We start from the raw sequence: 19356 nt of genomic DNA, 5'->3' as shown, positions 1-19356 counted from the left end.
AAATTATAGAGAAGGATGAATGGATGCAGGGGAAGAAGACAGCGTCTACAACCGACATTCCTCCACTTGCCACTGGCCCAGACATAATAAACAGGGAGGGGGGAGTAAAAAATATAGCTTTTGCGCCACCACATTGCTTCCATATGTGCAGTGACAGTGATGGTCTGGGTCACCCCCCCCCCCACCTGAGAACAATGTGGTCATGTGACCAGGCCAGATAAGTGCCCTGGCAGAAGCTGAAAAGACAATGAGAATGCAGGCTGCCGTCTCTGTGTCCCAGCCTGTGCTGCCTCGTGGGAGGGAGGGGGGCAGAAAAGGAGAAAGGAGAAGGGGAGGTAGCACCTGTTCAAGGTACCCCCCCCCCAAGCCATTAACCTTCCAAACATTAGCACTCTGAGGTGCCATTTCATCTGGGAGGAAAATAACTGCCACCGGAAAGGTTCACGAGTTCAAATCCCAGAAAAGGAGCAAGCATCCATCCGTCCTGCAGTGCAGGGTTACAGAGGAGAAGTGGAATAGTCATTATACTACATAAGACACTTATCCTGACCTGCTTCTAAAAACCCCTCCCTCAGGGTGTGCCACATGATCAAAGAGAGCCCCCAGTGAGTGATGTAAACTTTGAGGATCTTGCCTTTGATTGGGCACACATACGTACAGAGCAATGTGTCGGTATTCAGACCCTTTCCTACAACCTGCCAACGCTCTTTACTATTTGATGGATCTGTTTTTTGAACGGTGAGACTCGAGCCTCTTTTCAAGAAAGACTCAAATTTCTTTTGTAGACTTCTGTAATAACTTTTCAGACGGCCTTGTTAAGTATGCATTTAGACATCTAAACAAAAGCCTTGTGACTGCTTGAACTAGATGAACCTCACCCACCTTCCCAAAGTGAATGATTTTTGGGCAGATTTGCTCCTTCAGCTTGGGGATGGACTTTCCATAAGGTGAGGGTAGGCAGCCGTCAGCCCCCCAAGGGGCCCCATGAAGACAGAATTTCCAGAAGTTACATTTAAGTATATAACATAATATAACCATTTAAATTATAGGAAGTGTCTGTTATTAGCATTTTTAGTGACAGTTTTCAGGCTAGACAAAGTTCCCCCCTCCCCCATAATGGACTATTCTACTTTGAGACAATGCTACCAGCTTTCTTTTCACACTGGAGTCTAATGGTACCAGTTGTTTCACTGCCAGGCAAATGCCACAAAATAGCCTAACAAGATGAAAACAGTGCAGAGATTAATATCACATATCCTGTGTCTTTGATACTATCTTGCTAGAGTGGTAGACAAATGGTGAACAGATGTGGAGAGAACACAATTAAACGAACATATGCAAAAAAACTCAAGACTAACCTTAGCCTCAGGGTGGAATAAGGCGTAAGCTATCTTAGGGTCATGGCATAAGAAGGCACGATTAAACTTCTGAAATTTAGCCAATAGATCTACTGGTGTGATACCCTCCTCCCCCATCATCAAATTTAATTCTAACTCCTCACCCCACCCTGATTAGTGAGTTTTACCACCAGCAGCCCGCATTTTCATTAGCTTGCTATTGATGTTCCATCATTATTAATTCCGTCTTGTTTCTCTACCCCCCCCCCACCCATGTTAGCCTGGGCCCCCCAGAGAAATCAGTCTACCCCCAACTTTCAGACATTGTCTTCCCAGCCATCCTTGGTTTCAGTGACCCTCTCGTTCTCATTCCACTTCACTGTGGCTTACTGTCCTCCCGAAAGGTGAATCTTTCCTCACTAAAGTCTTCAAGGGACTGGAGAAGTTCTTCCTCCTGTGTTTGAGGGTTTCTCATTCTGTCCAGCTTCCCTACCGCTCTGACCGGCCTTCCGGTCCTTGTCTAGGAGAAAGTCCAACATTCCTTAACGGCATCACCATCCTGCTTGACTCCACAAACACCGATGACTGGCTGATGGACCATTTTTGCTCCGCGTCACACTGCTTGACATTTGCATCTGAAAGCTCTCATTTGGTTTCATCTGACCACAATATATTTCTGGCACATTTCTGCAGAATCAGTTGAGTGTTTCTCTGCAGTGAGTGGCCTTTCAGGTGGGCATTTCTGCAAGGGTGCTGGCCATTGCATATTCATGCACATTTCATATTTGCATTTATGTATTAGGCAGATGCATACAAATGAAGAGGATAGACCATCACTAGGATACAGCTGTCAAGCAGCCAACTTTGACACAAGTGCTGTTAGACTAAGCGTGCAACAAGTCACCAGTAACAAATGCAAATTTGATGAACAGAGCTAGACAAACATTGCTTAGAACCTCACATCAAAAACACCATTTCAGTGGAACAGGTCAACAGATAGTTGGTTACTTTTCAATCATTTTCATTCATTTCTAATGATGGATTCTGTTTTGTTCCCCAAGGTACAAACAACATTAACAAACCCCCATTGGTACAAAAATGTTCCTCAGAGTCAATTTCTGTACCTCAAATTAGATTAAAAGATGGATTTACCTACAGCTAGGCTACAAATGGGAGACCCTTGAGGGTACAGCCTGACTTAAAAGTAATTGTACCCTCAAAAGTACAAATTTGCACTTTTTTTTAACAGTATAGTCACTCGGTGATTGAGGGCAAATGTCTGTAAATGGTCAGATTGGTATACGACTTTAAATAATCACACGCCCACCAGCCGTTTATTTGCTTTGAAAGCTACCTCTGGCCTGAAATCCCCTTCCAAACAAAGGAGGTTCCACAGAGATCATTCACAAACACGGGTCTCAAACACTATCATCGCTCGCATCTGAAGCCATTCAACCTAACTTTGCAGCAACACAAATTCAGTCCCTTGTGCCTAAATTAACGAGAATTATATGTAATATGTCCTTTTTTGAATTTATAGAGTAAGTTGTGTAAAACAGCAAAAATTGATACTTCAAAGTATTACAGCATCAAAGGTCAAAGTAAACAGCAGATAGCCGTCACTGTCCATCTCTGTATATCTCTATCTTTACTTGGCCCTACATCTCCTAGACCTACCCTTTAATCAAAAGGATTTTTAAAGGGGCAAGGGTCAATTTTAGCAGAAAAATAAAGCAGATTGTCAGGGAAAGCGTGCCGAGTCCATACAGTTCTCTATGCCCCCCCACCCACGCAACACAACTTGCCTGTCTCCCTTCATCCCTCTCGCCACGTTGATCTCTCGCTGGGCGTGGAGCATCAATTAACATTCCAGCTCATGCCTCCTCATGGCACTATAAATCTTCACTTCTTGCACCCCCCCCCTCCCATGTGAGAACTCCCCCCCCCCTGCTGTGACCAAAGGAAAGCGATGTAACCCTCAGTTCTCTTCCCTCCATCCGCCCTTTTGGACCAAGGTCCCGGGTGGCTTTGCCACTGGACGCCTGCCCTCCGTCTCCAATTCCCGGCCGCTGCAGCTTCAGTTCCCGCTCCCCCGTGCCCCCATTTCTCCGCCTTGGTCACGCTGCACCATCCGAATGGCCAGTTTCCAAAAAGGCTGCTTATGTTATGCTACCGCACTGGGTGCCAACTCTATATGTTTCCACCTGTTTACATTGCTAAATGTTATGACATTTTTAATTCTATTTTATTATACTTCATTTTAAAACGTACGTCATTTTTAATTTAGTTTTATTTTTATGAAGTCACATCCGATGACTAAGGGTAGAAACATCTGTCACATGTTCATGCAAACTCATCTTATCCGCGAACCCTTTTGATGCATCGAATACGGAGCAGGATTTGCCACTGAAGGACACTTCTCAGACTTGTGAGGCTGGAAAGTTTTTCACTACAGAGCGAACTACACGACATTAAGCACTATGTCCTGTGCCTGAAGCTTATTTAATATATTTAAGATGCTTCGGTTATGTCCCCAGTTCTTTGTGAATAGTCTGTGCCCTTCTGCACTACAAACACGCCCGTCGTACTTAAATGGTGGTTCCACATTGTCCATAATGTGCCTGACATCCCCTCCATATTGTCCCAGATATTATGCACCTTTCTTTGGGTAGGCTTCAGGATGACGGTGATCCAGTGTTGGATGTACTCAGTAGCCAGGCTATTAGATGTACCTGCTTGCTAATGCAAACAACCTGCTCTTCCAAACAGCAAATAGTGTGTCTGCAGCCAAATAGGCAGATAACACACAGAATCGAGAAGTTCAGTTACTGTTCGGTTAGGCATTAGACCACCTAAGACGCCTCTTCAACGTTGTGCGACTGTTTGTGTCGAACCTGGTTGTCCCAGCATCTCAGAAACATCAGCAGATCTAGAGCCGGTGCAATGAACCAGAAGCATCCAGTGAAAGACCTCATTAATTAGCGAGATGAGAGGATGATGCACGAGCTTGTTAAAGTCCGCAGGAAGGAGAAACAGTAGTTCAGTACATCAGAGGTTCTGTTTGGTTTATCAGAATAGTATCCCAGCTAGATGCATCACATAAAGTGGCCTAAAAGTGTATGTTGTGTAGTGAACATTCAGAGAGAAGATGAACGAAGCTCAACAAATATTGGGCTACAAATATACAAAGTAATCGAGGAGCGTGGGGGGAATTCCTGAACAGACAGTAACATCTCTTAGTAACAGCTTCTCACACAGTACATTGGAAGCAAACTTCAGATCGCAATGCTGCAATATTTTGATTTCCGACCCCACCCCACTACCCCCCACCCCAGCCCTCCGACAGCCCCATTGACTCTGAAGGCGAATGGCTGAGGTTTGTTCTGGTCTTTAAAGTTATTTGATGTGAATAGTTACTTTTCGCACCAAAATTACTTCTTAAGCTCAGATCTTTTCATTTCATTTTAATTGGAGCGTTTTTGATTGATGAGTAGTCCAGTGAATGTGGTTGCGCGTAAGGGTGCAGAAATTCACAAGCCGATTTATTTTACAGTATAGTAACAAGTTATCATCGTGTGTTTTTGCCTGTTAAACCGCTTTAAGAACTCTGGGTAAGTCTAATGGACCCTAGGTGCCTATGTGATTCAGCTAAATCGGTCGCTCCTACAAATGAAAAATGACACAGACCCACCCACTCCGACGTGCATTTCAATCATGTTTATATATTGAAATACATGGATAATGGGTAATAAAACTATTAAAGGATCAAGAAAACTTCTACCCACACAAACTATATAAAAAGTTGGATATTTTTCGCTAAAACCACAGAAAACCATCAGTCATCAAACATTAATAATTTAATCTAAAATTTAATTAAAATATTAAATCGTGACTCTCTCTAAACTAAAAATCTTAACTAAAACATTGCAGTTGATCGGTCCCCGGAACCGAACACTAAGAACTGGTACAGCACAAACTTCACAGATCCCTCTGCCATCAAGGTCATGTTTGCACATACTGCCATCGTGTGGTTGGGTTGAGTATCGTTGTGTATAACATCGGCACAGGAACCAATACATTTGGGATAAAACATGGAATTTCCCTTAGGTACTTATTTCAACTATAGCATTAACACTATATGAGTTACCTGTATTTAATTTAATCTAATGAGACCTACCCGTCCAAAACGGAAATTAAGTAAACATACAAAAGGTCTTGCAACATGAACTGAACGTCATACTTTAATATTTGCTTAGATTTCACTAGTCGCATAACCAAGCTCCAGCATACGTGGGCGTAAGAAGCACAATGACCCTGCACCCATGAGCTTCCGCTCTACTTGATCTCTTAATTCCGCTGTGCTGGAACAAGGAATTATCCGGGTCAGTTCACACAGAACGCGTTCTGGTTCTTCGTCATGGTTTTTAGTTATTTTACAGACCTTATATTGAATAATTTGGCAAATAAAAGATTGAGTGGTATGAAGGCTGCCAAGTCCGACGCATCTGGCGTGACACACGTTTTCAAACTTACACGTACTGGCAAGAAATCTTTTGGCAAATCTGTAATATTCCATTATGAACCTAAAATTAGCTACATCAAAAGCGCTGGGTAGTTTACAAACCCTACAGACTATTTACAAGGTGATTAAACTGTTACATGCATGTGCCTGCAGACTTGTCTCGAATTGAAAATCTCACTCCAGTATGAGTTGCCAACCCTGCAGTTAATGCAAACATAAGGAAGCGTTTCATTGTATTTGTCATTTTTTACTTAATGATTACGTAATTAGAAATTTTATGTAAAATAATGTATGAAATGTACTTTCTGACGTTTTCTGCGAAGGAAAAAACCAAGGACAATATGTGTGCATGGAGGGTGGGTGTGGATGCGGGTTTTTGGGATGACCTCTCAATCAGCCAGTACTGTGGGCCCCCAGGACTAAAGCTGAGAACCACTTTCTTCTACAAATCCGCACCCACAACGGCTCTCCGTGGATCAGGTTCGCCACGCCTGTTTTAAAGCGATTGGCTTGATCTCATTAACTCCCACGTCAAGGACAATTAAGAGCTCAGTCGGAACAAAAAGCAGCACAGAGAGGAACCGCCCTAATCGCGATTGGGAAATGCTGCCCCCAAATCCCGGGACGGTCTCTGAGCCCCGTAGGTGTTTAACCTAAGCAGTGTGTTAAAGCTGCCAGTGCTGGAAAGACGCCTTTTGATGAGGTGCACGTCACGATTCATCATCCACAAGGTGGGCGCCACTTACTCAACCTCAGTCCTTAATTGTTTTAGTTAAGTAATTAGTCAAGTAGAAAGACTCTGGCATCGTCGGATTCTTTGTGAACTGCAGACGGAAACAGTTCAAGAAAGATTACCCACGAAAAACGATGCGAAAGGCTATTTCCATGTCCTTAACCAATAACAATTTCTTGCGAACGTGTGTGGTAAAACACTAAATAGTACGCTAGAAAGTAAAAAGACGTAACGAGTTTTGACAGTTACAGTACTAAAGCGACAGGGCATGACTTAGAAACCCCGATTTCTCAGACGTGAGGTCGACCAGGAGTTACCATGGGACGCTTCCATCCATCCATCCTCTGAAACTGCTTGTCCTATTCATGGACAAAGTGGTCCAGAGCCTATCCTGGAAGTTATTGGCACAAGGCAGGGAACAGCCCAGGATGGGGTGCCAACCCACCGCAGGGCACACTCACACACCATTCACTCACACATGCATAATATGGGCAATCTGGTAACTCCAATAAGCCTCAGTGTGTTTTTGGAGGGGGGGGGGGGGGGGGGACTGCACCTGCACTTAACAGACGTAATTAGTTTGTTTTTGTTTTTTTGTCAGTGTCATTCATATCAGCAGCAAATATTTACATTTGTGTCATTTTCTTACATTTGTAAGGAGGATTCATAAAAGTGTAATTATATAACTCTAAAAGTTCCATTCATTTATGTTTCATTACTGCTTATTTTGTATTGGGCTACAGTGAGAAATGAGACTATTACGGCAAGAAAAGGCTGAGAGAGAGACAGCTGGGGGCAGGAATCAAGCCCAAAATGCAGGAGGTCACTGCACGGACCAGAAAAAGACAAACTAGCCTTTTTTTCCTAAGGTACATTTTGCAGTTCTGCTACAAAACACTGTTTATACACTTGGGTTCCTCCTGCTGCAGTGCACATGACATGACGTGCCAGGAAGGAGTGATGACCTTAAGCCTGCACCTGGCCGCTTGCCCTTAAGCTGCACTGCAGGTGACAGAATCGGATCTCAGCATCTCTGCCCACTGATCACAGCCGTTCATATATTCAATGAGGACGACAGGGGTAACATTTCCCGACTGCTGACCATTTTGTAAATTATCCAGAAATGTTCACACAGCCCCCCCCCCCACCCTGACCCAAAACTTTACAAACCATGTAAAGTATGTGTGCCTATCTGGCAGTTACCCAAGTGTTGTCCCAGTCTTGTGCCGTGTACAGCCTAGGCCCCCCCAGTATACCCCCAGTGCTGTACCTACAACCCTGGGCAGACTAATTTATATGGAGGGTCCTCTTTTGACATCAGTATGGACACTCAAGTGTTGCTAATTTCCCAAGGTGTATGGGGGCCCCAGACTATGGTCTAGGATAGCATTTCTCAACTGGGTCCACAGGGACTCCCAGACGGTCAACGTTTCTGCTCTCTCCTAGCTCAAAAAGGAAGCAAGAACATGGAGAGCTGGGGTGTCCCCGAGGACTGGGCTGATATACACTGGCCAATGCATTAATCTGCACCAGCCTCCAACCTCTTACAAAGTTCACTGCTAACAGGGGAAACAGTGGTTATCGGTCAGATTCCAAACTCACCATTATGGTATAGACAATCAACCAGCTTAATCTTAAAAACACGTGTCAGATCAATGCTTTTCCATTGTTTAAAAAACAAAAAAAAAACTGCACATCATGAAATTAAACAAACCAAAGGACAATACAATAGTCCATGGAGGAAAATGTACATCAAGATGAATTTATTTTACACACATTTTAAAGATACCTCATAGAGGCACAGTACAAACACATTAAAAAAATTATACATCAAGATGAAAGACCGCTCCAAATTAAAGGGGTGGCAGGAGGGTTAATATTTTTTTGTAGCATTTTGTTTGTGTATCAAAATTAAGTGCCGTCAATATTACCATGAGAGGTATCAGCCTACAGATGCACAAAATATCTACAATGTCCCAAGGTACTCTCCCATTTGTATACGGCTGCCTTTAGTCTGTCTCCTTAGAAGCTGGGTGAGGGGGGCGGGGCTTAAATCAGGAATTATTGTACAAAATGATCAGGGAGATCAGAGGAGAGGAAACGAACCTGCAGCATTTGCACATTCAGTATTTCACTTCAGCTTTCGAAGCCCCAACGTTTCCGTCTTCGTTTCAAAGTCTGCCCCTGACGACGTCCACTTTCCAGGGCCTTGCTTCTCGTACGTTTGCTCCAGATGGATGGAATTAAAAGTCACAGGAAGGTACAGAAATGAGTGGAGCCACAAGTTAAGTCCAAAGTTAAGCACTTACGAACTAGAGAATGGGAATGGTTCACCCTTCTTGTTGTGTTCAACTAGTTTTTCTCCTTTTCGCCACAGAAAATTTGGCACTTTTCTTTTTATAAACACCTGCCGTTTTAGGAACACCGCTGTCGTCTCACAGGCGATGGGAGCTTCTCCTGCGAAGTCCTCTGTTCCATGTGTTGCTTTAAACATTTTTTTAGTATTTACAAGATTCCACATGATACTTCACTGTTCAGGGCTTGCAGGGGTGTAGTGGGGAATTGGAGCATACACTTACTCCCCCCCCCTGCCACCACCCCCACCCACCAGGCATAAACAGGGAAAATGATCACCAGAAGCACCTGCAATTACACAGCAGGTGCTGAACATTCTCTTGTCGAGCAACAGAAGTGATGGAATGCTGAAGCGATTTACAGGCTGACATGACGTCCTCTCACACTCCTTAAAAATATTTAAAGGTGTCACGTTTTCCAGGAGTAAGGCTTGTTGCTAAAGCCTGTATTTTTTTATAAATCAAATCAAATGGGGTCCTTATATCATACACGGTTCTTTACATGTTTGTCTTCCAGCCCCTCCCACATAGTGCAATGACTTTTCTGATATGTGTTGTATCAAAATTAAAAAGAGACCACAACCATTTGAATGAAAATTAAAATTGAAAAGCCATCAAAATCGAAGTCTCTCACTCGTATGAAAATACCGCCAACTTCAAATGAAGAGCTTCAAGAACCAATGCAGTCATTAAATGGTGGTTTATGAGTCTCTGGGGGGCACTGGGAAAAGGCTGGGAACAGGCGATGGAGGTGTAAGGAGAGAGAGCCTCCCGCAAAGGCGGAAGAGAAACTAGTAAACATTACAGAATCAGCCACCTAGATCCCAGTCAAGGTACGTCTCCCATTTTGTTGCCAACTGCTAAAGTCCACCAGGCTGGCAATGAAGAGCTCCCACAAGACAGAGGTGGCTGGTCTCACACAGACGCAATGACAATCATGAGGTGTGGAGAGATGCTGGAAATGCTGTTCAGGAGGTCCGGTGCCAGACTGGACAAGTGACTCTCTGAAAACTCACAAGGTGGGAAAATCTGCAACACATAGGCAGGCTGTGGATGGAGAAGAGGAACAGGTGAAATGCATTCACAAAGTACTTTAAAGTAATAATGGCGATTCATGTATTAGTTTCATGTTAGTGTTATCAAATTGAAGCTTCTAAAGGCTGGCGAGGATCGGCTCAGACTATTTATACAGAGCTGCATACCTGGTTGGACCCAGGGTTTGGGACGTTTATGATTCCAGCAGCTAGCTTAGCTTGTAGGTAGGTGATAAAGCCACTCTTGAGAGCAAGGGTCTGGTTCAGGACATCCTCCTGGTTACGTCCACATGGCAACGCCAGTAAGAGGCAATAGTCACTCTCCACCTGAACAAAGCAAAGCACAAGTGTGAAATAGTTGGCCGTACTTGCACTGGTCTTCAAGATCCTTTGTTTTTCTTTTTAGAAGTTACTGAAGATGATTGAGAAGTGACGTAAAGGGTAACAGCTTTCTACAGGCAACCTCTGAGCACTGAAAGTGGGCATGTGAAAGCTGAGCACAAAATACTCACCGTCATCCTACGTGCAACTCCCTCCAGCTGTGAGGCCTCTAGTCTCATCCTCTGTGCAATACGGAGCAGGGGTGCCCCCTCCGGGGGGGGCAGAGACCTGTGTGCCAGAACATTGTTGCCGGAGACGAAGTGCAGCTGGACAGCAGCCGTGTCATTCTTGAGGGCTAACAGGCCTTGCCATACGATGGGGTACTTCTGCTCAGATGAAGGAAGAGAGCAAGTCGGTAAGATGAAGGGATTTGGTACTTTCTCATGAGTACGTATAGACGTACACCTCTGTGCATTCCCATCCAGAACACTTTCACTTACCGCAAGTAGCTGCGCAGTATCAACAGGTCGGGGTACCATCGGATCTGGCTTGCTGTCTAGCCGTGCCTGCAAGGGACCCGGTGAGGCAGGCAGTGGACTTGACTGGAAGGACTGTGACGCCTTCTGGCTAGATGAGTGCGTGAAGTCTGCGTAGGCAGTGCGACTATGTGAGCCCTCCAACGTTTTGGGCTCAACTGCCGCTGATACCTGCCCGGATGATGTCACCTGGGGAGTTTTGCTGCGGTGGTTGGTGTCCCCATCCTAGAGGAGGGAAAAGTGGTTAGAGAGGAATGCATACTTAACATTCAGGCAGAAAATACACTAACACTAATGTATGCACTTTCATACAATCATCTGAACCTGTTCAGATGGACAACATACTGGACACATTCAGAAATATTATTTTGATTTAAACGCTGAATAACCCATATAGAGACATTTTTTATGGAGTCTGATGTAGGAGTCTTAACGGTGATCACACCATCTTTTAATCAAGCACAACTTGTTCTACTGAAGTATAACAAACTTCTTTCAAAGATGCATGAAATGGACACAATAACAATTATTAGTGTGGATTTCAAATATTTGTATGAATTACTCCCTGTAATTTAGACAGAGCAAACTACCACTCACCTGAGAGGGTGTAATACTTCGGGGAGCCATGTTAAGACCCAGGGGGGAGTGAGCGGTGAACTGGGAGTGCAGGCTCCGCAAGTCACGGAACACGGGTGAGTATTCTGAGAAGGAGCCCGCAGCCCCGGGGGGAATGAGCTGAACCCCTTGAGGTGACACCATGACTGGAACAGAAGGGTGAACCCCAATGATCCTGCTCTCACTATGTGGCGAGGACGACAGCTTTCCTTCTAGCACTTTCTGAGAATCCTTTCCTGGCAAGGCTTTCCCCCCTGGTGGAGTCTTTGAAGAAGCAGAGATGCTTGAGGAGGATGAGGAAGACAGGGCAGCTTCAGGGGTGCGTACTTGGCGTGACTCCGGGGTTGGGTGTTCCCCTAGCTGATGATGCACAAGAACACGAACGTCACGTTGAGGCAAGCCATACTGTTCCAGCCGCAAGCTGCTGTGATGCATCCCACGGTAGTCCTGCTGCATCACCATCACATCCTGCGGCAGCTGTGATGCTGATGGCCTGCGCAAGGCTTGGTGAAAGGTTCTGCCATCTTCATCCCCAGACACAAAACTCCCACCACTTCCAACAGACCCAGCCGCACCAGGGTGTGACTGCAAAACCATCTCTCGCATATTGGCTGGTTGGGGAGTGCTGGAACGCTGCTGTGGCCCAGGCCGGGGAGAGGAAATGGACTCTGAGCGAATGCCAAAACCCATAGAGGGCAATGGAGGAGTGTTCATCCTCACCTCACCCTGAGAGAGGTGTCCCAAGGAAACCGTTTGGGTGACACTGTGTGGCGGCATGATGACTGACTGTTCTGGGTGGTGGGGACCTGCAGAATACGGGGCCATGGAAGACATACTGGGTAGGACTAAAGGTGGACCAATGGGAGAGGCAGAGCTGCTGGCTGAGCACACTTTGGTAAAAGGAGCAGGAGAGTGGCCTGATGTTCGGGGAGAATGAGGTTCTTGTTTCACCACACTGAGATGTGAAAGTGTTCTATCAGTAGGGGTACCAGGACTTGAGCTAACATGGTTACCAGCTAACGAGGGGTGGTGTGGGCTCATACCTGGACTCAGATTCGGAGGCTGGGATGGCTTACTTGATTCAATTTTTGATAAGCATTCAGCTCCAACCCCCTTCTTTGAATGCTGCGGAATCATAGCCGTGTTGTACACCAAGACCTGGGGACTTCCTGCTGACTGCTGGAGTATTTTCACGGCTCCACCTGGTGGTGCAGAGTGGTATGACGACTCTGACTTGTCCAGCCCCGGGCTTTCCTGTTTGATAGTTGAGATGACTGGCTGTGTGTTGTAGGGTGAAGCTGTTAACACTCCACCACTGTGCCCATAACCCGTAGGTGTCTGAGAGCCCTTAGGTGTAGAGGGCTGAGACGGGGTTAGTGGTTCCTGCTTGATTTGGGATTTGGACACAGACTGCTGAAACTCAATGTCAACTGCACTCGCTGGAGGGATCTGGCTGATTTTGGCACAAATTCGCTGCAGGCCCTCCGTTTTCTGACCAGAATAGCTCAGTACCACCACACCTTCAGAAGTGTTGACCCTCAAGCCAGGGCTAGGGCCCGTACTGTAGGCTGCACTGTCCACTAGGGAACGGCCACCACTACTCCCTTCATCGCCGACAACAATTCCGTGATACCTGCTACTTTCATTCATGCTAACTCTGTGTTTTGGTTTAGGCACTTGCATGCCGGAACTGCGGTTGCCAGATGAATCAAAGGTTAATGGAATGCGACTAATTACAGATGTGCCAGCGGAGGCAATAACGGAATTTACTATCTTTTCACCAAAGGGCTGTTGTGCTTCAGGTGGTGGTGGCGGGGGGACCTGTTGAATGGTTAATTGTGGAGTAACAGATGTTTGTTTGTCCTCAGGAGGAGAGGGTTTGACAGAAGCCTGGTCAGTAGGAGCTTCATTTTCTGACATCCGTGGGTCCCCCAAGGTACTTGTAATCAGCATGCTGGAAACTGAACTGGAACTGGGAGCTGATGCATATTTAGGTTCCATGAGTATCTTGCGCAGAGTACTGGAACTTGGGTCAACATCCAAGGCCTTGGTATCAGGAGGCAGAGGAGGATTTCCTGAGGAAGTGGTTGCTATTGTTACTGGAGCAGAAAGTGGGGCCACTGTACTTTGTGGCAAGGGACTAGAATGGACTCCAGGGTCCTTTGACATGTGAAGATCAGTTGGGGGACACGGTATTTTTCCCGTATGCGAGGGTGTGAGATGTAACTGGCTTAGGGATGCTGCAGGGGTTGTTTCAGTGTGTGGATGTTGTATACTCTGGAAAGAAGTAGAGGAACGATTCCACCCATCAGACTGCCCAAAATGAGGTTGTTCCACTTCCTTTGGGACATCAATGTCCTCGCTCTCCCGATTACGAGAGTCAACTGTAGTGAGAACTGCAGCTGCACCTGATATGCTACTTTCTGTTCTCGATTTGTCAGTTGGAGTTTCATTAGCTGCAGATTCCTGCAGTTTGACTGGTGTGGATTCGTGCTCTGAAGCACAATCTTCAGCAGTATCCCCTTTTTTGCTGGCACTTCCTTTGCGTGGTCTGGGCTTTTGAGCTTTAGGCCTAACTTTGACTCCTTTCTTTGGTGTTTCTGGTAAAGCTGGGCTAGGAGCTGGGTCCACAGCCTTGGATTCCGGGATCATGGTCTGCATTTCCGGGTCTGCATCCATAATGACTAAATGGGTCTCTGGTTCCATAGCATCACCAGCAGAGGGCAGAAGTGGCTCTGGGGTAGGAATAATTTCAGTGTAAGTGGGAGGACCTGAGAATCCTTCAGCATCAGTTGAGATATCCTCTGCAGTTATGGAGTCTATAGCAGCTGCCAGTTCTGTCTCACTTGCAGGGTTAGCTGGTTTTTCCTCCTCAACTTCACTTACTGGCTCATCTATTACTGGGGGTATAAGCACAGGCAGCTGAGTAGGGGGATCTTTATATGGAGGCAATGTAGGACTTTCTGTCAGCTTGGCAATGTGCTGAACAGCTTGTTCCAGCTCCATCTGCCGAGCCAGCTGGGTAGAGGCTGGGTTTGCCTGGGACTCACTGTCTGAGACCTCTTCTTCCAAACAAGAGGTGGTTTCTATGACCTCCTTTTGGCAACTGAGCGTCTCATCTTTGACACTTCCCCCCACTTTAGGCTTCTCTACAGCTGCTTCATAAGATTCAGGCTCTGCCTCTCCTGAACACAGACCCTTTACCTCATCCATGCTCAGCCGGATCTCTAGATTTCTCAGGTTCAGTGAACTGTCCTCTGTTATAGGCTTTGTGTTGCGTGTTATCCTTGGTACCTTCGCTTTTCCACTTTTCTCAAACGGTGCCCGTTTTTCAGATATTGAAGGGTCTGCTGCTTTCTCCAACTTCTCTTTGTTTGTTTTACTGTCCATAAGATCACTTCCTTCTTTGTCAGACTCATGCTGAAATGTCATCTGCTGTCTGATTTCATCTTTTGATTTTACAGTCTCCTGGACAGCATCATCTTTATACTTGGCATGGAAATCATTAACAGCCATAGCATCCTCACTTCCATGTTCCACGTGATGAGCTATATTGTTCAGCATTTTCTCAGTTTTTCCACCTTTCTTGCTCTGCCCAAGTCCAGCAGGAGGGGACACCTGATTGCACTGCGCTTTCTGTGTGCGAGGTGAGCGCCATCCTTCTGCTTTAGTAACCTCTGAACTGACAGTTGTCTCTTTGTTGTCTATCTCTTCCGTTTCTGGCTTTTTTGGCAGGTCACCCTTCACTGGCGACATGTCCATCTCACGTTGCTTTGGTTTTGGGGGGCGACCTCGCCTGGGAGGGTTTGGCGGATTTACTGAGTCCTGTGATGTGTCCTGCTGTGGCAGTTCTTTGTCCCCACCACGCTTACGTGTAGAGCGAGGGGACTCTGTTATATCCTTTGCAGTTGGCTGTATGAGATAGACTGACTTCACATTTCGACGTCGTGCCCGGCTAAATGGCAGGCTTTGCTCATAGTTCTGTTCAGTGTCAGGAGCATGAATGGGTGACTTAGCTGTTCTCGAGTCACACATGGTCTTGTGAACCTCTCCACGGGGTGACGATGCACGCTTCAGCTTCTCTCTGTCAATGCGTTCACTTTTGCGAGTTGCTTGTTTCTCTGTACTTGCTCTTTGAACCACAGGAGCAGCTGACGCTGTTGGCAGAGGTTTAGAGCTTTTGTTTTTGGGTTTTCGGATGGGTAGTACTGGCTCCACCTCTGCATCATCTTGTATTTGAGAATCATGGGATTCCTCTACACCATGCTGCATCTCAACATCCTGGGATTCAGCTTTTCCTGGCAGTAGTTCTGTTTCTTTGACATTTTCATTTATTTCGGGCTTGTAACAGTCTGGAATTACTTGTTCAGCTGGCATAGAGTCAAGATGGGAAATAGACTCAATCAGAAGCTGGGGCTGGTGGTCAGAATCTAAACTGCTCAGTGATGCCCCAGGAGTGGGAGGTTTGATATCAAGATAGGAGGGCTCCATAGTCACAGCATTTTCAACTGGAGTTCTTATTTCAGATATTTCCTCCTTTGGTTCCATTTTTATTTCAGTTTTCTGTGAAAGAGGTTCTGGAGGGATTATTCCAAGAGAGTGTGCCGGCTGGACATCTGACTGAGGCAGAGACTGAAGATGAGTTGTCTTCTCAACTTGCACATTTTCTTCCTTTATGTTTAAGGTACCTGTGGTCTGGGGTATTTTCTCCTGCAATGGTGACAAATCCCGAGTGGCTGGGAGCAACACAGAAGTTGGAAAAACTGTTGAAGGGCGAGGTTTGACATCTGGCTCCAATGATGGCTCAGGCATTTTCGAAATCTGCCGTTCTCCATCTGGTGGTTTCTCTCTTCCAATGCCATCACTTACTTTTCCAGACTCCTGTGTTCGTTGATCCCTTTCCTTCTGCAGTCTTGTCAGCTCCAAGAAACGGCTATGAAAAAGCACCATTGGCTCCTGTAGATCAGTTGCTTCTGTTCCAAGATGTCCATCTAACATGCCTTGCCTACCCAGTAGTTGGTCAAGACCCTGCTCAGTCTCATCCTTTCGCTCAAGGTGTTGCAGGCGTCGCGAGTCCTGTTCAAAAATGGAACTATGAAGAAAACGGGAGGCAAATAGTTCTTGACGCTCCTGCTCCTCTGGCTTTGGTTCTTCCTTTTTATCATCTAGATTTCCATCTGACCCAGTCTTCTTTCGAATCTTCTTCTTTGTGTACCAGTTAGGAATAGGCCGGGGCGCAACCTCTACTTTCTCTTTATCCTTATTAGTGCGGAAACTGGCAAAAGGAGATTCACAGCCCAGGAAGGACCAGTTATCCTCACGAGAAGAGGATAATGATTTAGCTCGTTCAAGCAGTGCTTTGGTATCTGGAGTAATGGTCTGGTCCAGTGCAAAGGAGTAAAACTTGTTTCTCTCTAGGGGTGTAGACAGCTTTAGGTCTGACAGCCTTTCTTCACGTTCTCTAAGGCGGTAGGAAAGAGAAGTGGAGGGCTTAGGGGAGTGTCTTTTGTTTTCACCATCTTCCTCAGAATCAGACTTTACCTCCCCTGGTTCGAGATCATGTTCTACAGGTTTGCAGATGCCTTCACTTTTCACAGTACTGCTGGAGAAGCTCACATCGAGTCGTAAGTCCTGCTTTATCCGACTCTCCCAGCGCTGAGGTACTTCCTCCTCGCAAGCCAGAGGAGGAGTTTTTAGCTTGGGCAGTTCTGGCTGGGAGGCTCTTCCTTTACTGACTGCTGCATCCAAGCCATATTGTACACTAGGCATCACAGAAGATGCATCTGTAATGCCTTCTTCATGGTAATTAAACTGTCGCAGCCCAGGAGGGGAAGTTATGTTTCTATCAGAATCTTCACTTAGTTGCCGGGAACTGCGGTAATTACGTTCCCGCTTGCCACCCGAGTCATAATCAAATGATTCGGGCTTTTTCCTTTTGCTAGGCGGGGAATCATCTGTAACATCTTGTGGTGGTTTCCCGACCTCGTGCACCAGGCTGCGATGCTCAAAATCCTCTGTGTCAGTGCCTCGAGGACTGTCAGACTTGCACTGTTTATCAGACTCCTGCAGCTGTTGTTGGAGTTTCCGATTCTGCTCCATCTGCTTGCGATAGCTTTGTGTGTGATCGATGTCCATGGTGAGCTGTTCATCCCCCAACCCTATAGACTTCTCGGGTAATAGGGCCTTTTCGCTATTCTCCAAATAGTCTGGTCGCTCTTGCAGTCTTGCATCATCTTGGTCTACACTACCATCATTTGAGAACACACGAAGGAGACCAAGACACTGAGGTTTACTTCTGTTAGGGACAGAGATTTCCATAGCTTCTTCTATGGGTTCCCCAAGTCTTGCTTGGAGATCTGAGCTAAGCCCTAAGCTTACCACTGAAACTGCCCCAGACTCCTCACCTTCCTTAGGGCTGCAGACAATAGCAAGTCTGTCTAATTTAGCCTTGCGACATTCTTTTTTGAGAGATTCTTTCCGTGGCATCTTCCTCTCACCGTCTACCTCTTTTGGAATAGCACCAGTGTCACTCTGCTTTTTTAGCCCGAGCTTTGCCTCCTCTCTTTCCTGGCTTGTTTTCTTCACGCGATCTGCTTTGCCACCAGTATCCCCAAAACGCCTCTTTCGAGCTGCCAACCGATCTACATCAGTGTTTGAGTTAGTGCCATCTGTTACAGAGTCAGATTTTGGATGCTTCTTGATTTTGACCTTACTTTCTTTGTCTACCGATTCAATAGGTCCCTTTTCCTTTTGAACTTTCCCCTGCTTAAAAGGCTCTCCTTTTTGAAGCTCGGCACGTGCTCCTTTTTCAGTGGGAGGTGGGGGCAGTGGTGGAGACCAAACGTTGTCACTCTCATTCTTCAACCTCTGTTTCTCAACAACAGCTTGGTCAAGCAATTTATCCTCCTTCTCCTTAACACGTGTCAACTGCACAACACAAGGTGGCAAGTCCAGACGCCCCTTGCCCAAACTATCTTTTTCCTTGCTTAACACCTTGCCAAGTTTGTTTCGAGATCCTGTATCTGGGCTAGTTTCTTGATCAGGTTCAGGCTCCGTTTCAGAGGAAGGGATGCTGGGAGACGGCACCTTAACCTTCTTTTGCTTAGGTTTCTCCCCTTTCTCCTTTTCAGCTTTCTCCTTACGTCCTGCACGCTTGTCTTTGTCCGCACCACTGCTCCTTTCAGCTTCCAAAATTTGCCGCTCTTTTTCTACCTTCTCGCTTTTGTTGTAGCGCTCTGTTCTCATCTTGTCAGGCTTCTCATAACGAGGCGGTGAAATTGAGCTGCAGCTACCGCTGCCGCTTTGGTCAGAGCGACTGTACATGCGTCTTTCTGCATCACTAGGCATGCGTTCAGATGGGGAAGGAGAGGCAGTAGGGGTTCCTGGACGGCGTGGATGTGAAGGGCTCTGACTTCGCTCGATGGTGCGTCGGCTATGGTCACGCTCGCGATCAGTCTCAAAGCGCTCCCTTTCCCGCTCTCTCTCCCGTTGGAGGTAGCTGTATTTGCGGATATCTTGTTCATAAGGGTCACGGTAGTCCCGATATTCACGAGGATCATCAAAGTAGCGTGGGTCATAATAGTCTCCCTGATAAGGGTCCCACTCTGGGTAGAAATCGCGTCCCCTCACAGGGTACTCGCGACGAGGGTCTTCTGCATAGGCAGCAGAGGCACGCACGCTCTCATAGTAGGCCCGTTCCGCTGAGTACTCATGATATGGAGGCCTGCGTTCATCTCTGTCAGGGAAAGAGAAAAAAAAAAAAAAAACACTTTAACAAGCCCTAGCAGCCACGGTAAACAATTTAATTAAAAACAAAAGTGATCCACAGAAGGCTGAATCAATTCATTTCTTCAGTTATAGATATCATCATAGATGTCCTCAATAGTTACTCTATTGTACTGCAG

At 46.2% G+C, this 19356-nt stretch overlaps 1 protein-coding gene across 2 annotated transcripts in view; it reads right to left on the bottom strand.

Moving 5' to 3' along the window:
• Positions 1-8340: 8340 nt before the first annotated feature.
• Positions 8341-19356, bottom strand: part of LOC125748159 (msx2-interacting protein-like) — a 31160-nt gene continuing 20144 nt past the window's right edge. For both annotated transcript variants that reach the window (XM_049024033.1, XM_049024034.1), the window contains exons 11-15: positions 11435-19187; positions 10802-11062; positions 10493-10687; positions 10149-10307; positions 8341-9993 (exon numbers count right to left, since the gene is read on the bottom strand). In XM_049024033.1, the coding sequence (XP_048879990.1) occupies positions 9862-9993; positions 10149-10307; positions 10493-10687; positions 10802-11062; positions 11435-19187 (8500 nt within the window). In that variant the 3' untranslated portion in view covers positions 8341-9861. The remainder of the gene's footprint in view (positions 9994-10148; positions 10308-10492; positions 10688-10801; positions 11063-11434; positions 19188-19356) is intronic.

The sequence above is a fragment of the Brienomyrus brachyistius genome, chromosome 8, assembly GCF_023856365.1.
Source record: "Brienomyrus brachyistius isolate T26 chromosome 8, BBRACH_0.4, whole genome shotgun sequence".
NCBI classification, from domain to species: Eukaryota; Metazoa; Chordata; class Actinopteri; order Osteoglossiformes; family Mormyridae; genus Brienomyrus; species Brienomyrus brachyistius.
This window is presented reverse-complemented; position numbering and strand designations above follow the sequence as displayed.